This window comes from Magnolia sinica, chromosome 18 (assembly GCF_029962835.1).
Source record: "Magnolia sinica isolate HGM2019 chromosome 18, MsV1, whole genome shotgun sequence".
Taxonomy (NCBI): domain Eukaryota; kingdom Viridiplantae; phylum Streptophyta; class Magnoliopsida; order Magnoliales; family Magnoliaceae; genus Magnolia; species Magnolia sinica.
This window is the reverse complement of record NC_080590.1, coordinates 61480818-61502614: the sequence shown is the minus strand read 5'-3', so window position 1 is coordinate 61502614 and position 21797 is coordinate 61480818. Positions and strand designations below refer to the sequence as shown.

The following is a 21797-nucleotide window of genomic DNA, read 5'->3' as shown; positions in this document are numbered from 1 at the left end:
CAATCTAAGGTCTATCATACCTTGATCATTAACTATGAACATTGAACTTTATTCCTTTCAGATAATGGTTGACCTTTGAACCTTATGAAGCTTGAGATCTCTACTTGATGTAGCTTAATCTTGAGATCTTCTAAAGCTTGAAATTAAACTTCATCTTGAGTTGTACTTGAGTCTTGAAATGTACTCTTCTTATCGATGTAGCACTGAACATTGATGCTTAAAGTACATGACTTTACATTTCTTGAAGCACAGCACCGTACATGTCTTGAACCATTGTGATGCAGTGTCTTGATCATATATATATATATATATATATATATATCAACATACAAACACAAGACGCAGATAGAGATTTTGGCACAACAAAATTTGACAATCAAAGGAGCATGAGACCATAGCACTTATAAATATAGAAAAAATCCCAAATAAGAAAGAAAGAGAAGAAATTCCTTTTGATTTAGACCATTACACTGATCAGTTCTTCAGCCACTGGTTCAGATGAACCGTTCTAAACCACACCGTTGGTCTGTTCTTCTAGCAAAGGTTCAACCCTTGCTGTCTTGCTGGAACCACTGGAGTATTGAAGAGAAGTAGTGAGCTGTGTCTTAATTCGTATGGGTCTGCTGGAGTGGGTTGAGAGATGGTTTGGAAACTCATCCAGACCCTCCTTTTATAGGCTATGGTGGCTAAGCGGTTATGGTCCAAAAACATAAATTCCATTAAGCCATTTTTGGTTGTTGGAAAACTAGCCGTTTTTTACTGTTGTGCATGGCCATTAATCTGTTGCATGCTGACTGTTGTGAGACAGCAGCTAGCCGTTTTCTAACTGTTGGGCTAGCCATGCAGCAGTTACAGCTGGTCTCTGCACTAATGGCACAGCTGTTACAGTTTCTGCTGTAACAGGTCTTTTCAGTCCCTCTATATATACTGAGGGATATCTCTCCTAGTCCTCTAGTCTCTCTGTCAACCAGTCACCCACCTTAGCCACTTAGTCATACCGTGACTCGCACACGTCTCACTTCGGTTCGCTCAAGGTCGCAAAGGAGTGACCCTCTGCGACACGATGCGGACATGGGACATGCAAAGTGTGCCACTAGTGCCTCTAAAGCCACACTGCCTCACATGCCCATGCCCTCGCATCGAGCCCGTGCCCGTGACCGAGACCGAGACTGAGTCCGAGTCCGAGCCCGAGATCATGCGCAAGTGTCCCATAGTCCTTGAACTAGGTGAGTAAATATTATAATCATCCACTGCTTTCATTTAAACCATTTTTTCTTCTCTTCCCTTTCCCATGTGAGACTATTCCTAAAAACCCACAAAACGGTGTTTTTTCAAAATAACTTTTTATATATCATATATTATATTTTATTATTAAAATATATTTTATAAAAATCAATATTTTTGCAACAATCTCCCACCTGATTTTTTATAACATATATTTTCTCGGTTAAACAATTCTACCAGAATAATTAGTTTTTATGCATAAAGAAAGATATCTTTCGATTTTAATCTTTCCTTAGTGTAAGTATCTCAAAACTCTGTCGAAATGACTGGTAGTCGTAGCGTTGAACCAGTTATTCCTAAATAACAGAGTCAGAAAAATCATACACATATTCGCTATGTGTTTGTTAGAGTTCTCACAATCTTGCTCAGCACATTTAATGGTCATGTACTTATCCTAATTCGTGAACGATCCTAAGAGAAAACTCCTAACTCTCATGAGAGATGGCACCATCTCTACGTTCATATAGGTGAAATCCTTCCAGTGTCTCCGTTACTATAAGACACTTGTCCTTATAAACTGGATTTCATTAAGAGTTCTAAGACTCAACCTTCTTTCGTAATGTTCAGCACTTATGTATTATAAATGTGGTTATATAATTTAGTGCTAAAAACTTTCCACATATCAGTGACTTGTTCTTACCCATTAAAACCAAAATTAGAGATTTTCTGACTTTAGGTTGGGTTACCATTACTAGTGGAACTTTGGTTGAAGAATTTCAACCCCATCCCTCTAGATGTAGCCTTTACTACCTCTCTCGGTAGAGGTTTAGTGAAAGGATCTGCCAGGTTGTTGCTTGATTTCACATAGGAAATAACAATGATTCCATCTCGAATCAATTGTCTGACATAATCATGTCGAAGACTGATATGTCTAGACTTACCATTATAAGTGCCGCTATAGGCTCTAACTAATGTGGCTTTACTATCATAATATAGTGACATATCTGATATAGGCTTTACAAAGAAAGGGATTTCTAATAGAGGATTCCTTAACCACTCAGTCTCTTTACCTGTTGCAGCCAAGGTTATGAATTCAAACTTCATAGTTGAGTGCATTATGCAAGTCTGTTTCTTGGATCCCCAAGATATAGCTGCACCTCCTAAGGTGAATATCCACCCTGTAGTAGACTTGTTGTCCCCCGCGCTCGATATCCAGCTCGCATCGGTATATCCTTCCAATACAGAAGGAAGCTCTGAATAAAATAGTCCTAAATCTTTGGTTGCTTTTAAGTAACCAAGGACTCTACTGATTGCATTCCAGTGTTCAGTACTGGGGTTATTACTAAGTTTACTCACAGCATATGCGATATCAGGTCTAGTGCATTGCATAGCATACATAAGACTCACTAATGCACTCGCATATTCTAATTGTGCAACTGTTCTTCCAGTATTTTCTTTTAGCTTGATACTTGGATCAAATGGGGTCTTTGCTTCTTTTATACTTAGATGGTTAAACTTGTTTAGTATCTTCTCAATATAATGAGATTGACACAAAGCATAACCCCCACAATGTTTTTTAACTTTGATACCTAGGATGGTTTCAACTTGTCCAGGATCCTTCATTTTGAATACGGAAGATAGAAACCTTTTTGTTTCAGTCACACATTCCATTTTATTACTTATTATTAATATGTCATCAATATACAGACAAATAATAACGATAGAAGTATCATCTACTTTTGAATATATGCATTTGTCAGCTACATTATGCATGAAACCATGAGAAAGTATTTTGGAATCAAACTTCTCATGCCATTATTTTGGTACTTATTTTAATCCATATAAAGATTTGACTAATCTACATACTTTGTTTTCATTTTCTGGTAGAATGAAACCTTCAGGTTGTTCCATGTATACCTCCTTATTGAGGTCACCATTTAGGAATGCGGTCTTAACATCCATTTGGTGGATGTGAAGATGATGTATGAAAGCTAGTGCAAATAATATCCTAATGGATGTTATCCTAGCTACAGGAGAGTATGTGTCAAAGTAATCTATCCCTTTTTTTTGTCTAAAATCTTTAGCTACTAGTAGAGCTTTAAAGGTTTGGATAGTCTCATCAGTGTGATATTTCTTCCTAAATACCTACTTACAACCTATGGGTCTAGAACCTGAAGATAAGTTTACTAGTTCCCATGTTTGATTTGACAGTATGGATTCCATTTCATCGTTTATAGCTTCTTTCCAGAAAGCTGAGTCTCTAGAGGATACAGCCTCTTTATATGTTTTAGGATCATCTTCTATAGTCATCACTATAGGTATTTTTCTTATGACATTTTCTTTATCTCCTTCTACAAGATGGAAAATGATGCGTTGTGAGTCCATGTAGTCATCTCCTAGACTCTTCTCTATTATTGTCCTTTGACTCCTACGAGGTTCAACAGGAGCTTCCACTATCTGTGGAGCTGTGCTATATGATTCTCTATTAGGAGTTTGGATTTCATTATCCTTTGACTCCAAGGATAGTAAGTTCTCAAAAAACTCAATATCTCTTGATTCTATTATTGTATTAGACTCTATGTCTAAAAGTCTATAAGCTTTACTATTTTGTGCATACCCTACGAAGGCGCACTTAATAGCTATTGGTCCTAACTTAGTTCTTTTTGGACTAGGGATTTTGCAATACGCAAGACACCCCCACACTTTTAGATATCTTAGGTTAGGTTTTCTACCTCTCCAGGTTTCATATGGAGATATTTTATATTTTTTAGACAGAATTCTGTTTATTATATGGCATGCTGCAAACAGTGCCTCACCCCATAGACTTAGTGACAACTTTGCTCTTATCAGCATTGAGTTGACCATTTCTACTAATGTTTTATTCTTCCTTTCAGCTATTCCATTTTGTTGAGGTGTGTATGTTCTTCACAGAAGTTATCGAATTCATTGGAGAAGTATTCTCCTCCTCTATCGCTACGGAGAATTTTTATCTTCTTATTTAGTTGATTCTCTACTTCTGCTTTATATATTTTAAACATGTTTAATGCTTCATCTTTTCTCTTTAACAGATAAACATACACATATATAGAGCAATCATCTATAAAGGTTATGAAGTATCGTTTACCTCCACGAGTAAGAATGTCGTTTAACTCACATATATCACTGTGCACAAGATCCAATACTTGAGGCAATCTTTCAACACTTGGAAAAGGTTTCTTCGTTATTTTGGATCTTATGCACACTTCACATTTATCGGTTTCATTATCTATGTACGAGATTAAACCATTCTTAGCCATGAACTTCAAGGTACTATACCCTATATGGGCTAGCCTATCATGCCACAGTCCAGCAGATTCAACCATATACGCAGAAGTTCTACTTTCATTCAAAGAAAACTTAACCATCTCATTACAAGCATATCCCTTTCCGACAAAATTCACATTCTTGGACAAAATCAGTTTACCTGACTCGTACACCCGTATGCCTGGTTTTCCCAGAAGATCCCCAGAAACTAAGTTTCGCCTCATGTCTGGGACGTGCAGTACATTAGTCAGAATCACTTTCTTTCTAGAGGTGAATATCAATTCAACAGTTCCTTTGCCGACGACCTTTGATCAGACTTCATTACCCATTTGGACTTCTTGACCATCGGTCAATTCCTCATAGGTTTTGAAGGCTGATTTGTCGTAGCACACATGTACTGTAGTGACAGTATTATACCACCAACCTGGAACTTTGTCATGGATGGTATTCACCTCAGTGATCATAGCCACGATATCGCCTTCTTCTACTGCACTTGCCTCTTTTTTAGATTTGCGATATCGGCATACTCGAGCATAGTGCCCTGTTTTCTCACAGACATGGCATGGGCCTTTGAACTTTCCATTCTTCTTTTAGGTATTTTTCTTGAATTTTCCTTTAATGGGTTTCAGAGAATCATCCTTCTCGAGATGTTTGTTATTAGTATTCTTTACTGCGTGTACCTTAGACGAGGCATTCCCGTTATCATTCTTTCTGTCACGGTTACGAGATTCTTCATCAATTCTGAGGTGTTTCTGGATTTGTTCCAGTGTGTAGTCCTCAGTTTTATATAACAACTTCTTTCTATAGTCTTTCCACATCGGTGGCAATTTGGCGATTATAGCCCCAACTTGGAATGATTCAGGAAGATCGATTTTTATCGCTTTGATTTTGTTTACTATTAGCTGCAGTTCTTAGATTTGGGGCAGCAATGGTTTATTATCTACCATGTTGAAGTCAAAATACCTGGCGATGAGAAACTTATTGATACCTTCTTCTTCAGCTTTGTATTTGAATTCCAGAGCGGCCCAGATCTCCTTTGCTGATGACGTCTGTTGGTACTGATCGTACAGGCGGTCGGAGAGAGCGTTCAGAATGTGTCCTCGACATAAGAGTTCGTCTTCGGCTCGTTTGGTGTGGGCAGCCACCTATTCAGGTGTGTCTTTGTCGGATGCTTCAGGTAGCGCCTGCAGATTTAGATCTAATATGTGATAGATCTTTAGCGCCGTTAGGAGAAATTTCAGCTTGTCTTGCCTTCTTGTAAAATTGGTTCCATCGAATCGATCAAGACGTATCAAGTCCTGATTCATCAACTTGATGGATGAAACACTGTTGGCTTCAATTACAAAATAACGCTTTAAGATTATTGTGAATTATATAGGTTAATATATTTCTGTATAATGTGGAAATCAAAAAATTACAAAATAATCTGAAATCAGGACAGGATGAAGCACGTCTGAAAACATTGTCCTTAAAGTGTTATTTGCCCCTACTCAAATGGATTGAGTATGCTGATAGGTTACAGGCAAATCGCTTCTAGGATATGACGAGCCTAGTGTGGGTCTGCGTTCAGCAAACATGAAGGCCCACCAAATGGAACTCTTATATACACTATCTGGCAGAATTACAATATAGAAAAAAAGTCTCAAATAAGAAAGAAAGAAAAGAAATTTCTTTTGATTTAGACCACTGCACTGGTCAGTTCTTCAGCCACTGGTTCAGATGAACCGTTCTAGACCACACCGTTGGTCTGTTCTTCTAGCAAAGGTTCAACCCTTGCTGTCTTGTTGGAACCACTGGAGTATTGGAGAGAAGTAGTGAGCTGTGTCTCAATTCGTATGGGTCTGCTCGAGTGGGTTGAGAGATGGTTTGGAAACCCATCTAGACCCTCCTTTTATAAGCTATGGTGGCTAGAGGGTTATGGTCCAGAGACATAAATTCCATTAAGCCATTTCTGGCTGTTCAAAAACTAGCCGTTTTTTACTGTTGTGCATGACCATTCATCTGCTGCATGCTGACTGTTGTAAGACAACAGCTAGCCGTTTTCTAGCTGTTGGGCTAGCCATGCAGCAGTTACAGCTGGTCTCTGCACTAATGGTACAGCTGTTACAGTTTCTGCTGCAATAGCTCTTTTCAGTCCCTCTATATATATTGAGGGATATCTCTCCCAGTCTTCTAGTCTCTCCGCCAACCAGTCACCCGTCTTAGCCACTTAGTTGCACCGCGACTTGCACACGTCTCGCTCCGGTTCGCTCGAGGTCTCGAAGGAGCGACCCTCTGCGACAAGTACGCCACTAGTGCCTCTATAGCCACACTGCCTCACATGCCCACTCCCTTGCACTGAGCCCGTGCCCGAGTCTGAGTCCGAGTCTGAGCCCGTGCCTGTGCCCGTGCCCGAGCGCAAGCACGAGTGCGAGCGTGCGCGCGGGTGTTCCAATGCTACGCACTGGAACATGCAAGGTCCATAGTCCTTGGACTAGGTGAGTAAATATTATAATAATCCACTATTTTCATTTAAACCATTTTTTTCTTCTCTTCCCTTTCCCATGTGGGACTATTCCTAAAAACCCACAAAACGGTGTTTTTTCAAAACAACTTTTTATATATCATATATTATTTTTTATTATTAAAATATATTTTATAAAAATCAATATTTTTGCAACACTAGATGGTTGAGATGCTCTTGGATGGACGGCCTAGATGAAGTTCGATTGAACAACTTATAACAGACTATAATGGAGAGATTCCCTCCTCACATGTTTCTCTTGTTAAGGAAACCCTAATCCAAGTGAAGCTAATCTGGACGGTTATGATAAACCTCACGAATGGTTGAGATTGAGAGGAAAAACTATCATAGCTCACCAACTCATAGGTCTAAAAATGAAATTTCCATTTTCAAGAAACACTCATGCGCAACTCAGATTGTGTAGGTGTTTGTGCGCTTGCACATGTGCACCCACAAGTGGAATCCTTAGGGTTTTGGTCAGACTTGTCTCCCTTACATGATGCATGGTTCCGATCATCAGGTTAGATGATGATGATGGGCCATAGATTGATCAAATGGACGTTGTCCATTCGAATATCGACTGGGCAGGAAAAGAAGAAGAGGAAAAATCCTCTTATGTTGAAAGGTTTCGAGTTAAACCCCATTTGATCGGGGGTTTGATTTGGTGCTTATCGAGTGCGCACACGCTGATGGACAAGCCACTCTATTGTGGTTTCCGCAGCAAAGTTTTGCAAGATCAACGCCGATCATATGCTTCTACCAATCCTACGAGGGCCCCAACTCAATGATGAGGTTAGTAAAAACTCAGGTGGGGACACCCAATGAATTTTGAATTTGTTTTACAATCTTCAACGATCCAACGGTCGAATCAACCTCGAATTTGAACATCAACAATCCAAATGTCCTAGGCTCCATTTAAAATGAAAATCGATAGTAAATTTTGCGATCATATGACCTGATGGTGATGATCAAGTGGTGAACTGTTAGGTTGAGGGTTGTAAATCTAATGAATGGTGGATTTGATGATTTGGGTCCCGATTTTAAGATGATCTAAGGTCTAATGACCCACTAGTCGGATAGTTTAGATTCATTTTGATTCAAAGATAAGGGTCAGAGGGCCTTAATTTTATGATTTGATGGCCAACATGACTTCTTGACACGTCAAGCATTTGTCAATTTAATGATTGGATTGTGATCTTACTAGGTCGATGTGTACCATATGATGTATACTGGGATTAATGGGTTGTTTTTGGTTTTATAAAGTGGTTGATGAGTAGGATTCTTCTTAAATGCCAATGGACTCCTAGAATGGCCTTAGACTTGATCCGATGACAGTTGTAAACTAATATAATTGTCTAGAATTACTCATGGGTCACAAAGATGATCTTTCGTGAATTATTAGGCAATGATGTATGTTTTAGATTATATATTTTCTCTCACACATTAAACTAAATTATCTCTTCATAGTAACACCCAAGTACAAAAAGTACTAGGTGTTACAAACGTCCATGGTTCAGAGTTGTTTCACCAGTGAACTTCGCTGTCTCAAATTCATATTTGATCCCCTTGATCCCATGTTTTCAGATTCAAACTAATATCTCAACTTACGGTTTGATACCAGTTGTTGGGGATCAATATCTCTAATACCACTTGTTGGGCACGAAAGTAACCTTAGATCAAATCAAAGAAGCAATAGAAAATGAAAAATCCAAGCAAAACACATAGAACACATGAGATTTTACGTAATAAAAAAAAAATAAAAAAAACCCTTGCGGGAAAAAACCATGGCACAAAGTGACGATTAATTCACTATAATTAGATGAATGTTATAAGAGATGGAACAACTTACAATATAGACCCTAGTTTTCTCCTCAAAACCCTTTGAGTATTCGTCCTAGGCTCCAAAACCCTCTTTGCACTCTGCGTTTTACTAACCATAATCGCAATTAGGTGGATATTTATACTCCTATACAAAATTAGGAAATAAAACTTGCACTTAAGCGTTTCGTCGGTCGGACCGATGGGACCTTTAGTTGGACCAACAAGAACCAACTCACACACATCGGTTGAACCAAAAGCATACAAAAGTGAACAACGTGCAACTAAGAATTCACCCTCTAATTCAGTCTAACTTGAAGTGACACCGGTCAAACCGGTACATGGGTCTCCTCTGCACTAGGATTAAACGCACTCGATCAACATTTTCTTAGAGAGAGTTTTGGAAAAATCAGAACGGATGGATGATTCACAAAGAAAAATATATCTTGTATGCGTTTACATACAAGTAATACAAATTAAACCATCCAAATTAAGATATATATCATGAAAAGTTATGCTTATTTGACTATCCGAATATTAGATAGTTGGACAATTATTAAAAGGTTAAAAATGAAAAGTACCCATGGCCTTATTCCAAGAAAACAAGTGTCCACAAATAAGAAGTTAGATTGTTCAAGCAAGGTTTTTCACAATTTAATTGACTGATTTAAGTTAATATAGGTCACACGTAATATTTTCAAGTGCCAGCATATCAAGCATAATACACAGCGCCCAAAGTATCAAATAATTCCCCTTTTCGAAAGTGCTTTTGGAACGTACATTTGTGGAGGTGGGGCGCACAGGAAAGAATGGTGAGAGGAGGCCAAACTTATGTCTGTGTATGGGACAACTATGTTGTCTATATTCCATGTAACCTGTTCTGAAATTTCACCGGGCTGCATTTTAAGCTGTAGAGCAAACATGGGAAGCTGGCCCAGATGAAGGAAGTGTATGTCGCGTTCCGAGTAAATGTTCATAATTTATCAGTGGAACGCCCTTGTTTCCTTCCCCACGCTTTCCGCGTATGAAGAACAACGGAGTAATTTTGAGGAAATTTCCTGAAAACTGCGTATTAAAAATTGTATTTGCCAAGAAACTTGTCGAAACAGACAGCAGAGAGAATACGTTCACTGAAAACGCGTTTGTTACCTGTGTGTCCGCGGATGCAAAGACGCACCGGTTGAAAGGCAGTTTCGATATTTGGATTGAAAACCAAGGGCAACATAAACCATCCTATCTCCTTATAGGAGTTATATGATACTCGGGCTGCGTAAAACGCTTGATAAGCATTCACTCATAACTTGGGAAAGGTGGCATATAATTAATAAAATAAAACCGGTGAGATTGTTCATCGCATTGTTTCAAGCTCACATTCTCGAAATTAGTTTGGTCGAACGGTTTTAGCCTCTGATTCGTGCTTACTTGTTTATGGAAATAGGGCGGTTGGAAGTTTTCATTTTTAACCGTCCAATAAATGTCCACCGATCCGATAGTCAGAAAATCAAATAAGCTTAATTTTTGGTTTGTGATACATACACACTGCGTAACATAATTTGGACTGTTTAATTTAATTACTTATGTACTAAGTATTAAATTTATAGATGAATGCGTATCATCCATCACACTCTGCCAGAGTACGAAAGTATTCTCTTCTCTTTATTTATTTTTTGATGTGATTCTCCATAAGAGACTCCAAGCCACCCGTTAGGAGCTAACCTTTGCAACTCTGATACCTATTCCATCCCTCACTCCAAGAGAGAGAGAGAGAGAGAGAGAGAGAGAGGTTGGGGATTTCTGGGTTAGGGTTTCTTTCTCAGAGCTTTTGGAATATTTTTTGCCAAGGACATTTCAGCCCATATTCTTCCCAATTCTTTCCGAAATCGATTCGGAAAGACAATTTAGAATTTACATTTACAATCCCATTTATTCTTCCTGAAATTCAATTGAGTCGTCTGCCTACCATCTGGAATCATGAAGGTCTATCCTGCTCCCAAGAAATGCAACATCTCCACCATCCGTTATGAACTGGACCCGAGCCTCTCGTCTTCAAGGCAGAAGAAGCTCCGTCGGCTCCCTCACATCTTCAACCGGGTGCTTGAATTGCCTTTCCACTCCGACGCCGACGTCTTGGTACAAGAGACCCCCGAATCTTTCCGCTTCGTTGTAACGTCTGATGATATCACCGACGATGTCCGGGCCCACATAATCAGTATATGCCCTGGGGCTACTAAGATCGTGATCATGGGGAGTAACGTCTTTGATCTGACATTGGCTGGGTTGGAGCTCGATTTGTGGAGGTACAGGCTGCCTGCAACGACACGGCCAGAGCTCGCCAGCGCCGCCCATGTCGATGGGGACCTCATCGTAACTGTCCCGAAGGGTGCAGTGTCTGATGATTCTGATGGCGGGGAAGAGATTATTGGGGGTGGCATCGGTCGTATTGTCTTTGTACAGTAATTTCCTCCTCCTTTCATTTCTGCTCCTCTGCAAGTTACAGTGTTTTCTTCTTCTAAGCTTATGCTTATTTAATAGAATATGATTAGATGTTTGTTGGTTTGATAAGTCTATTGCTGTAATTGTATGAGGAGGTGTTCTTGATCTTCATCACCAAATTATATGGGTTTCCACTTACGTTGGTGCTAGCGTTGGTGCTGGCCTGTCTTTTAGTGATCGAAATCATTCATCTCATCTGTCGAACTGCTGATGGCTGATGGATCAAGAATCCCTTTTGTCAAACAATCCCAGCTATCAAATTTGTGGACCTTTCCCGTTGGTATTGGCCGTTTAACTGCTGCCCATGACGATTGTTGGATGCCTAGTATTGTTCAATGTGGTCATTTCTGTGGTGGCATTGGCCATCCTGGGTGGGCTCACTAAATCAATGGCCTGATCACTGTGCAGGTGGCATACCTCTAGGGAACAGTGGCCTGAATGTAATTGCTAGTAATTGGGCATGAGTATTAAACAACTCCTCTTCTATGAGATGGTGGACACTTTTGATTTGATCTTACATGCTATTTATGATGCTCCATGGAAAGAAAAATTCATTCAAACCACCTTTCGGTGATGTAAGACGTTTATCTGCTGGCACCCTTCATGGGATGCGCCATGCCCCTATATCTCTTCTATCAGATGATGCTATCGATCTGTTTGGTGGGTTGCTAGTGGACAACTAAATCCAATGGTGTACATTTAATGGAGAGGGTTTGTTGAACAGTTAAGTTCATATTGTGGTGGTATCTCCCATTCACAATCGGCCCACCACATGAATGGTTCGGATTGCCCAGAGGTCAGCCATATACTGTTTGTTAGGTTGAAAAAGTGCTTGATAAGGAAAAAAAAAATGTTCAGTTGGATGAATGGAGGTATTGTCTTGCGTTCATCTTGTGGTTGATGCAAATGGAGAAACTTTTGAGCTTGTGTTAGAATTTTCTTTTTCTTTGGTTATGGGTATGGGCATTGTTGTCAAATAGCATAAGCAATTATATGTGACTCAAGGCGCCTGTGCGCATATGCGATCACATAATCGCATATGCCATCACACATCCCTCCAAAAAAATTATAATTTTTCATCGCATAAGTGCTGGCACAATCGCATATGCCATCGCACATCCCTCCAAAAAAATTATAATTTTTCATCGCATAAGTGCTGGCACAATCGCATATGCCATCGCACAATCACATATGCCATGGCATAGTGCCTAATGGTCATAAAACCACATATGCCACTATGGCATATGCGATCTATGGTCCGAAAATGGCATATGTGATCGCATATGACAACACTGGGTATGGCCCTAAGGTCCACTTGGATTTAGTTTTGGGCCTATGATCCACTTGTTTCTTATTGTTTGTAGTCTTGGGATATGCTGGCCTAGAGATAATGTTTATTGTATCAGTGGCATTTTTGTTATATTTTCTTTTTTATTACTTAAATATAAAGGGTTGTTTGGCACCATGGATTTGGGAGGATTTGAGGGGATTTCAAATCCCCCGGTATATTTGGCACCATAAAGTAACTGGGGGTTTCAAATTTAGGGGATTTCAAATCCCCTCAAAGAGGGGGTTTGAAATCCAAGGTTCCAAGAGTTGCATGTGTAACTTGTGTCTCCCCAGGCTACTAATCTATTGGGCACATGGCCCATTGATGATATCCCAAAACTATTAGATTATCAAGGTGATGTTTAATGTTGTTTGTTTATGTTGGTTGCATTGTGTAGATGTAGTTTTTTGTTGAATATTTTGGCTCGTAAATGCATGCGAGATGTGGGAATGGTTTTCACATGAATTAGAGTTATTTTGGGCTAGAAATCTCTGTGTTATGTGATTTTGAACGTGTAGTTGTGTGTGAATCTTCCTCTAAAATCAACATTCTTCATTGGAGTGCCAACCAGTTTGGCACCCAACATCCATGTCTCTTTTAATAAATCACAAGTACTTATACTTGCTTTGTGTTTGGTTGAGTGCCACCCAACAACCGGTTTGGCACTCAACCAACTTTTCCTGTTCATCTCAAAGTGTTTGGTTATACTTGGTTTGCTTATATATTTCAGTCAAATCGAGATAAACTCTTGCCTCGTTCTGTTGAGTGTACTTTTCTTGAATATTCTCATACTCAAAAGGGTTATCGGTGGGTTCAAGTCCCTACCTCAGTGGTAGACTCTGAGGAGTTTCAACACGAAGTCTTGGGTTCGAGACCCATAGGTGGTGAAATCCCACTATGGCGTGTGTGGGTGTGTGTCGGGTGTGTGGGGTTATCGGTGTTATTCCCTTACTCTTAAGAAGCATTTTGTGACTGTTGATGTAAACCTTCTTTGAAATATTCCATTATAAGTTAAAGATGGGCGTACTGTTTAAGCTACATCTATGGAAATGGAAGCTCCCTTGCCAAAGGCATTCCCTTTAGAATTTGATGTTGAGAACTTGAGATGCCTTTGTCACCTTAGAAGGATTTCACAGATTTATTAGAGAAAAAGGACAAACGACCATGTATTATAGACTAGTCTTCTTTAGTCCACACAGTCAGCTACTATACTGAGGTTCTTAGTTCTTCTAAGTCTCTTGAAGTTGCTGATGATCTTCCTATTGTGGTCTAGAAAGGTAAACGTTCCTGCGTTACTCATCTTATTTCCTACTTTGTCACCTTTACTATCTGTCTAGGAATTATCATAAGTTTGCCCTTAACTTATTTGATGTATCTATTCTTAAGTCAATTCAGGATGCATTGTCAAATGAAAATTCGAAACGAGCTATGGATGAAGAGATGGAAGCCATGTACTCTGGTGATATGTGGAAGCTAACTAATCTCCCTTCAGGTGAGACTCTAGTCAACTGCAGATGGGTGTACACTGTTAAGATCTTGCCTGATGGGTCAATTGATCGTTACAAAGCCAAGTTGGTTGCTAAGAGATCTACTCAAATTTATGGGGTAGATTCTCTTGATACATTTTCCCTAGTGGCTAAGCTTCATTTGGTTTGGGTTGTTATATCACTAGTTGCAAATCATGATTGGTCTCTTTCAGTTGGATGTGAAGAACATGTTCCTGCATGAAGACCTACATGAAGAAGTCTACATGGAACACTTCTTGGGTATGTTGCTCAAGAGGAGTCGTCTAAGGTATGTAGGTTCAACAAGTTTATATATGGATTGAAGCAATCACCATGGGCTTGGTTTGAGAAGTTCATTAGTGTGATTGTATCATTTGGATTAAAAAGGAATAAAGTAGATCACTAAGTCTTCTCAAAGTACTCCACCTCTGGCTTCATACTACCGATTGTGTATGCCGATGATATTATAGTGGCCGGTGATGACTTGGAGGGTATTGAAAAGCTGAAGGCGTATCTTCAAACTCAATTTCAAATCAAAGATCTTGGTCTTCGATGTTTTTTGGGCATTGAAGTGCAAGATTAAAAGTTGGAATAAATCTATATTAGAGAAAGTTGGAATAAATCTATATTAGAGAAAATATACTTGTGACTTGTTAGAAGAGACATGGATGTTGGGTGTCAAACCGGTTGATACGCCAATGGACCCTTATTTCAAACCAGAAGCTGAAGAAGGGGAATTGTTAGAAGACCCCAATATGTACAGTAGTAGAGTTGTTGGCAAACTCTTCTATTTGATCATCACTAGGCCTGATGTTGCCTTTTCAGATAGTGTGGTAAGTCATGAAAAGTTCAAGGACAATACACCAAGCAGCAGTTATGAGGATTGTATTTGAAATGTTCCCCTAGGAAGGGTATATCCTATATAGAGCTCATGGTCATTTTTAGCAACCGGTTATTTGGATGTATAGCTTATGCACGAGACATGATAGAAGGTCGTCTATGGGTTTTGCACATTTCTAGGAGATGAATATTGGTTGATGGCATATATGACTTGCAAACTTGTATGGTTGAAATCTTTTCTCGAAGAATTGAAATTTGAAGTTCGGTTCCAATGTCTTTACACTGCCACAATCAAGTTGTGATATATATTGTCAATAACCCTGTGTTTCATGAGAGAATGAAGCATATAGAAGTTGATTGCTATTTCATTCGAGACTAGATATCTAAGGGATAGTTCCACACACCTTATATTTCATCTCATGATCAAATCATTGATTTAGTTACCAAGGCTCCTGGTAAATCCGAGTTCAACAAACTTATTTCTAAGCTGGACATGCAAGACATCTATGCAAGACGTCTATGCTCTCTCTCTCTCTCTCTCTCTCTCTCTCTCTCTCTCAATCTACAAAGTAAAACTTGTTTCTGCTCGTGTTCAGATTCTACCATATCATTTCTTTCATTTTCATGGGTTTGTTCTTTCCCAGCTCTGCTGAGGGAAGTTTGAGTGTCATCCATGTATGTGTTCAGTCAAGCCTTTATCTGAGGGCCACTTTAGAATTTTGAATTAGAAAGAATAATTCCATCTTTACTTTTTGGTTGCATGACATGAGCATATGTGTTTCCGGTTGGTTTAGTGGGATCCATCTCATGCCGTCTAGTCAGTCTATTGAGTATGTTGGAAGCACAACCAAACTTTTCAATTTGGTAACTCTATGCACAAACTTTTTTTGCACTCAGATATGCATTGGTAGAGCTTTCTAACCCCACACACATGTACCAATCAGCTAATGCACATGTGACAACATATGGCATCATAGCAAACAGGTGCAATATCCATCCATCAGAAGGGTACTACTATGTAGATTCCCTATACCAGGAGTTAGGTTGGTCCACTCCTCAGGTGGGCTACAATTAACTGAACAACAATACAGTTGTGCAAGAATTAGTCAAAGTCTTCTAAGCCATCAACTTATTTCAGATATCATGGCACTCCTACCGAATGGATTGCTTGGATATTTCCCCTATCTACCATTCTGGCCTATGTGGTGTTATATGCATTTGCTGATTTGTACATGCGTGCGTGCTTAGCAAAGTTTGCATTAGCAAACCTCAGATACTTCTCCAGCAAAGAGGGAGAGAAAAAAACATTTCAGTGTTTTCTCAAATTGTAATTTGATCTTATACCGTTCTTCTGTAGGATATTCTACTGATATGGTATGTGCACCAGTTAAGGTCCCTAGTCAATACATTTTGAGGACCTCTCCTTTTCTGTTTAGTTGGGTTCATGGATATGAAAAAATTGTACGCATCCAGTTTCAGCAGAGAATGAAAAACATGTCATGCTGGTTTCAGTATTGGGTGAGTCACACTCCAAAAGCGAGTTTCGATCCCTTGGTTGAGTGATTCATATGTCCACACTCGCATTATTTCCACTTCTGTAATTGCACTGTCAGTCATTATTTAGTTATCCTTTGTGTAATATTCACCTGGAGAGTAGTTTGGGCTTGTTATTATTCTTCTACATTTTACTTGGCATATGTTGAACCATTTTGCTAACTGATCTCTCCTTTCTGTCCAGTTAGATTACTAACGTTCTCTCATTACACCTCTTTACTTATCCCTTTATCTCCATGCACTGCTTTGCTTCCCTGATCCTTGTCATATTTGTATAGTCTTCTAGTAGATGTCATCTTTTTGAGTTTCAGCAGAAGTGTGCCTGTGAAAGGTTGTTGCTAGCAGTTGTTAAGCTGATCCATGTTCAAGTTAGGTTTCCCTATTATATTTTTGTTGCTTCCCACTCACACCTTCACCCATGGCCATATGGCCAACCTGGCAAATGTGTGGGTTATACAAGATGCAAACCAATTGGGCCCCACCATTTAGATGACCTGACAGGTAATGAAGCTGATCTCATCAAGCAGACCGACCAACTGTATTTTGAAAGATCATTGGCAGTGCCTTTATTTTATTTTATTTTTTAAATATCCTTTTTTGGTCCTACATTGTCCGGAGTTTTCATACATGTATGGTTTGAACAGCTGTGTTTTTGGGTTAGGTTATATACGTGTTGTGGTCCACCTAATGCATTTCCCAGACATACCGTACACATGCTAAGTGGAGTCCAGAGAAGCATGTGGGCTTAGAAAAGCTCAGAAATCTGACACCAAGGCCCTGTTTTCTAGACGCCAAAAAATGAGTTCATATCATTTTGTCAACACTAATTATGATTAGAGAACTTGATCTCTAATGCGTAATGAGTTCATGTAACAGTAATTATGTATCAGAGATCCCTGATACATAATTACTGTTAACTAATCTTTCAAAAAAAGAAAAAGAAAAGTGTTAACGAAAATGTGATGAACTCATTTTTTGGCATCTATCAAACAGGGCCTAAGCCTTTATGGGTTTCATTTGGGAGTACTATAGCCACCCCCGTCATGTGTGGTTTTCACGGGCAAATCATTGCCTGACTTCTTCATTTCGAGGATGTTCACATCTCTCCCTCCCTCCCTCCCTCCCTCCCTCCCTCCGTCCTAGATAGTTAGCCATGGCTTTTTTTTTTTTTTTGCAAATATCAATCATCATCATGTCTTCAACACCTCACTCGTAATTTTATATGTATCACCAATAGCACTTTGTTGCAGAGCTGCATCCCTGACAATTATTCTTTTGCTTAATTCTATTATGACTTATGCAGCAAGAGTCTGTCTGCTTTGTGGTGATTATAAACAGGCAAGCTTTATGGAGCTAACTACCTCTTGCTTGCTTTGTTTTCTACATCACTCTCAAGGCATTTGTTCCCCAAATTTGTGGCTTACACATGCATACTTTCTTTGGGTGTGGGACAGAGACACAACTCGTTACAAAACCATGTAGGATCCTATGTCACTTGAATGATAATATTGAAATATTATCATATAATTATTATAGTTCATAAAAGCACGACATACTCCAGCACATACCATTATTATGGAGGTTAAGTGTTTTTGTTTTCTGAACTTTTAGTGAAGCTCATGTATTTGCTGCAACTCTTGCTAAAAAGATGACCCTCTTTGCAAGAGGTCTCCCCTTTTGATGTGGTTCTCACTCACTCCAATATAAATTCTGGTTACCAATGGAAAGTATGAAAAAAGAGATTTAAAAAAAAAAAAAAAAAGGCTTAAGAGATGGATATGTGTATCTTACACATGCATACTTTCTTTGGGTGTGGGACAGAGACACAACTCGTTACAAAACCATGTAGGATCCTATGTCACTTGAATGATAATATTGAAATATTATCATATAATTATTATAGTTCATAAAAGCATGACATACTCCAGCACATACCATTATTATGGAGGTTAAGTGTTTTTGTTTTTCTGGACTTTTAGTGAAGCTCATGTAATTGCCGCAACTCTTGCTAAAAAGATGACCCTCTTTGCAAGAGGTCGCCCCTTTTGATGTGGTTCTCACTCACTCCAATATAAATTCTGGTTACCAATGGAAAGTATGAAAAAAGAGATTTTTTTTAAAAAAAAAAAAAAAAAAAAAGGCTTAAGAGATAGATATGTGTTTCTTGATGACTAGAAAACAAGCTAAAACTGTGGAAATATGATATGTAAGACTGGCAAGAAAGTACAGATATTCTCATCAGGTAAAATTTTTCAGAACACAGACTTTGATCGAATTCAAAGGTGTGCTTGTGGAGTCAAATCAAGCAAGTCTGGAGGAAGTTTTTCTATAATATCCAATAGTTATTACATAATGTATAATTCTTCTAGTCTTGGCAAGTGAAGAAGCATTTTGTTGAGTTGAACCTTTTCCTCCTTTTGTTAAGTCGAATTGAGATTTTTCTCATCTTGATCGAGTTGTGACCTAATCGAGTTTTCCCTTGAATCTTGATGAAATCTGCTCCAGTTGAGTAAAGAGTTTTCAAACCTGCCTATACGTCCGGACTTCATTTCCAGAGGGAATTGTATGATGCAATTGGTGTGCCTGTGTAGTATACAGGGATTTTCAGTTCTAAAGAGGGTGGCCCATGGTCTGGGAATCATACCATTACTGTTGAATCTCTCCTTGGAAATGTAGGTTATATTTATCTGTGAAAAAGTAAAATAGAATATCGTAAGAAATGTCTTGATGACTAAAATCATGGCTCAAAACATTTTCTTGAGTTGATGTCCTCCCACTTTGGGTGGCTTTAAGATTCGACTGAGTCCTTGTTTGATTTGACTCAATACTTGAAAACTAAATTAGTCTTATTCTGAATAATAAATCTTGAAAATTTTATGTATCACCAGTTATAAAAAAAAAGCCTTTTCTGACGGTTCAAAGGTGTTGGTACATTAGTTGAGAGCCCTATATCCAAACAGTGGTCTGGGTTTGAACACCCTCTTAAATATTCTTCTTCTTCTTTTTAGAAAGATGACAAATTTTGTTAACCACGAGGCACAAAAAACAACAAACAAGAAAGAAAGATGGAAGCAAGGACGCGGAGATAGTGACCCAGCCAAACCTCAAAGAAATCCAAATTACAACCCTTGAGCTTGGGGGTGGAAACAGCCCATTCACGAACTAGCAATCTGTTTCTAAGAGAAATACTTTCTGCCAACTTTTTGGTGTTATTGAAACACCTTGCCTTCCTTTCCTCCCAAACTATCTACCAAATAGTGAGCATTCCTTTCCCCAAAGGATCCTTTTTTATGTTTGGAAAACGGATGCTGGGCGAAGGAAACAAGAATCGTTTCACCAAGTTCGGATTGATCCACCAGATTTGGAAGCAGCCTAAGATATCCGACCAAATCAGAGTAAAAAATGGGCAGTCTAAGCATAGGTGATCCATTGACTCCCCATCTTGCATGCACATGCAGCAAATGTTCAGGATTATCATGGTCCTTTTCCTGAAGTTGTCAATAGTTAGGACTTTATTCCTACGCACTAACCATCTGAAAGCAGCAGTTTTTGGGGGAAATGGAATAGGACCTCACAAATCTAGCATATCCCTCAACAGGATGACTTAACCTGCCCAGAGGAAAAAGAAGAAGAAGAAGATTTCATTGAGGGATGACCCGAACAGTCCACGTTCCACACCCATTTGTTCGCTTTGGCTTCATTAGGGGCGAAAAAATAAATACACTCCAAGAGGGCAGCGTGGTCATCGACTTTCTTATTGTGAAGGAAGCGCCTGCAAGTGGGGTCCCACACTACCGTGCCTCCAGTGCAAGAGAAACAGTTTGTTACAAAAACAGAAGGATCCGGCGCCAAGCCAAAGATGAAGGGAAACTTGGGATCCCTACCATTAATTGAAAAAAAGAAAGCAAGAAAAAAATGAAGGGAAACTCATTTTTTTCAGCGTGAGAGCCCGCCCCACTCGTCATTCCAAAATCTGATTTTTTTTTTTTGTCGCCCAAAGAGTACCATATTCCTTGCAAGAAGGCCTCCCTAACTGACGATACTCCTCTCCGCAAAGCTGAAGCCCCATAGAGACGATTCTCTTACTCTCCGTCCCCCCACTGATAGGCTATATTTGCAAATAAGAACCTCTTTCCAAAGGGCCCTATCCTCCTCTGCAAACCTCCAAAACCACTTTCCAAGCAACACAATATTCATGGACTAGAGGTCCTTGATTTTGGCCCCTCCCCCATCGTAAGGCTTGCAAACCTCATCCCAACTAAGAGGGTGAAATTTCTTCTTTTCCTCTGCGCCTTGCCACAAGAAGTCTTGCCTAAGCTTCTCAATTCTAGATATCACTGACGCCAGGCATTTGAAGAGCGAATAAACAAGAAAGTTGGACAAAACCGCTTTGATCAAAGTGAAAAATATCTACTTCTCCATCTTGTTAGCATCCACTCTACTCTTTCCACCACCTTATCCCACAAATGCTTTGTCGGTTTACCCACACAAAGTGGAAGACCCACAAAAGTAGCCGGAAGCATGCCAGCTACACACCTGAAAATCTCAGCCAACTGCTCCACTTCCATCGGCTCCATCTGAACCCAATACATCTTTCTTTTGGATAAATTGACTTTGATGCCCAATACTACTTCGAAACATTTTAAAATGGTACACGGGTTTTCCACCATGACGAATGAAGCGTCGCAAAAAATAAGAGTGTCATCTACATATTGAAGATGATAAATGGGAGAGGGCATACCTTCAACCAAGAAACCTCGAGTGAAACCTATCTCTTGACCTTTCCGAAGCATACCACCTAATTCCTCCCCCATGAAAAGAAAAGGAGACAAAGGGTCCCCTTGCTAAAGTCCTCGAGAGCTTATAAAAAATCCTTTTGGAGAGCCATTGATGAGAATCGAAAAGTAGACCAAGCTTACGCATTCCCGAATCTAGTGCCTCCATTTCAAACTGCATCCCAACCAAAGCATTGTATATTCGAGGAATCTCCAATCAATGTGATCATAGGCTTTCTCGATATCGAACTTGCACACTACCCCCTTCTCTCCTCCTTTATGCCTAGAGTGAAGGCATTCATGGGCACTTAGGGCGCAATCCATTGTCGCGTGAGTGCGTGGGCGTGTGGGGTGTGTGAGCGCATGTGAAATAAAGAAGGGCACAATCCAAAGTTTGCTAGTCCGGGATAAAAGCACTTTGATTCGTTGAGATGATGCTTCTAATAATATTC

At 39.4% G+C, this 21797-nt stretch overlaps 2 protein-coding genes across 2 annotated transcripts; both read left to right on the top strand.

Annotated features, from left to right (window-relative positions):
- The first annotated feature begins 10533 nt into the window (after nucleotides 1–10533).
- LOC131233261 (uncharacterized) lies at nucleotides 10534–11478 on the top strand. The gene has a single exon (XM_058229904.1). It carries the CDS (start codon nucleotides 10820–10822, stop codon nucleotides 11303–11305), a length of 486 nt encoding a protein of 161 aa, XP_058085887.1. The 5' UTR covers nucleotides 10534–10819; the 3' UTR covers nucleotides 11306–11478.
- A 2122-nt stretch (nucleotides 11479–13600) lies between these two features.
- LOC131233770 (uncharacterized mitochondrial protein AtMg00820-like) lies at nucleotides 13601–14727 on the top strand. Its single transcript, XM_058230561.1, has 3 exons — nucleotides 13601–13948; nucleotides 14058–14276; nucleotides 14371–14727. The coding sequence occupies exons 1-3, from the start codon at nucleotides 13922–13924 to the stop codon at nucleotides 14497–14499; spliced, it is 375 nt and encodes a 124-aa protein (XP_058086544.1). The 5' UTR covers nucleotides 13601–13921; the 3' UTR covers nucleotides 14500–14727.
- Nucleotides 14728–21797: the final 7070 nt, after the last annotated feature.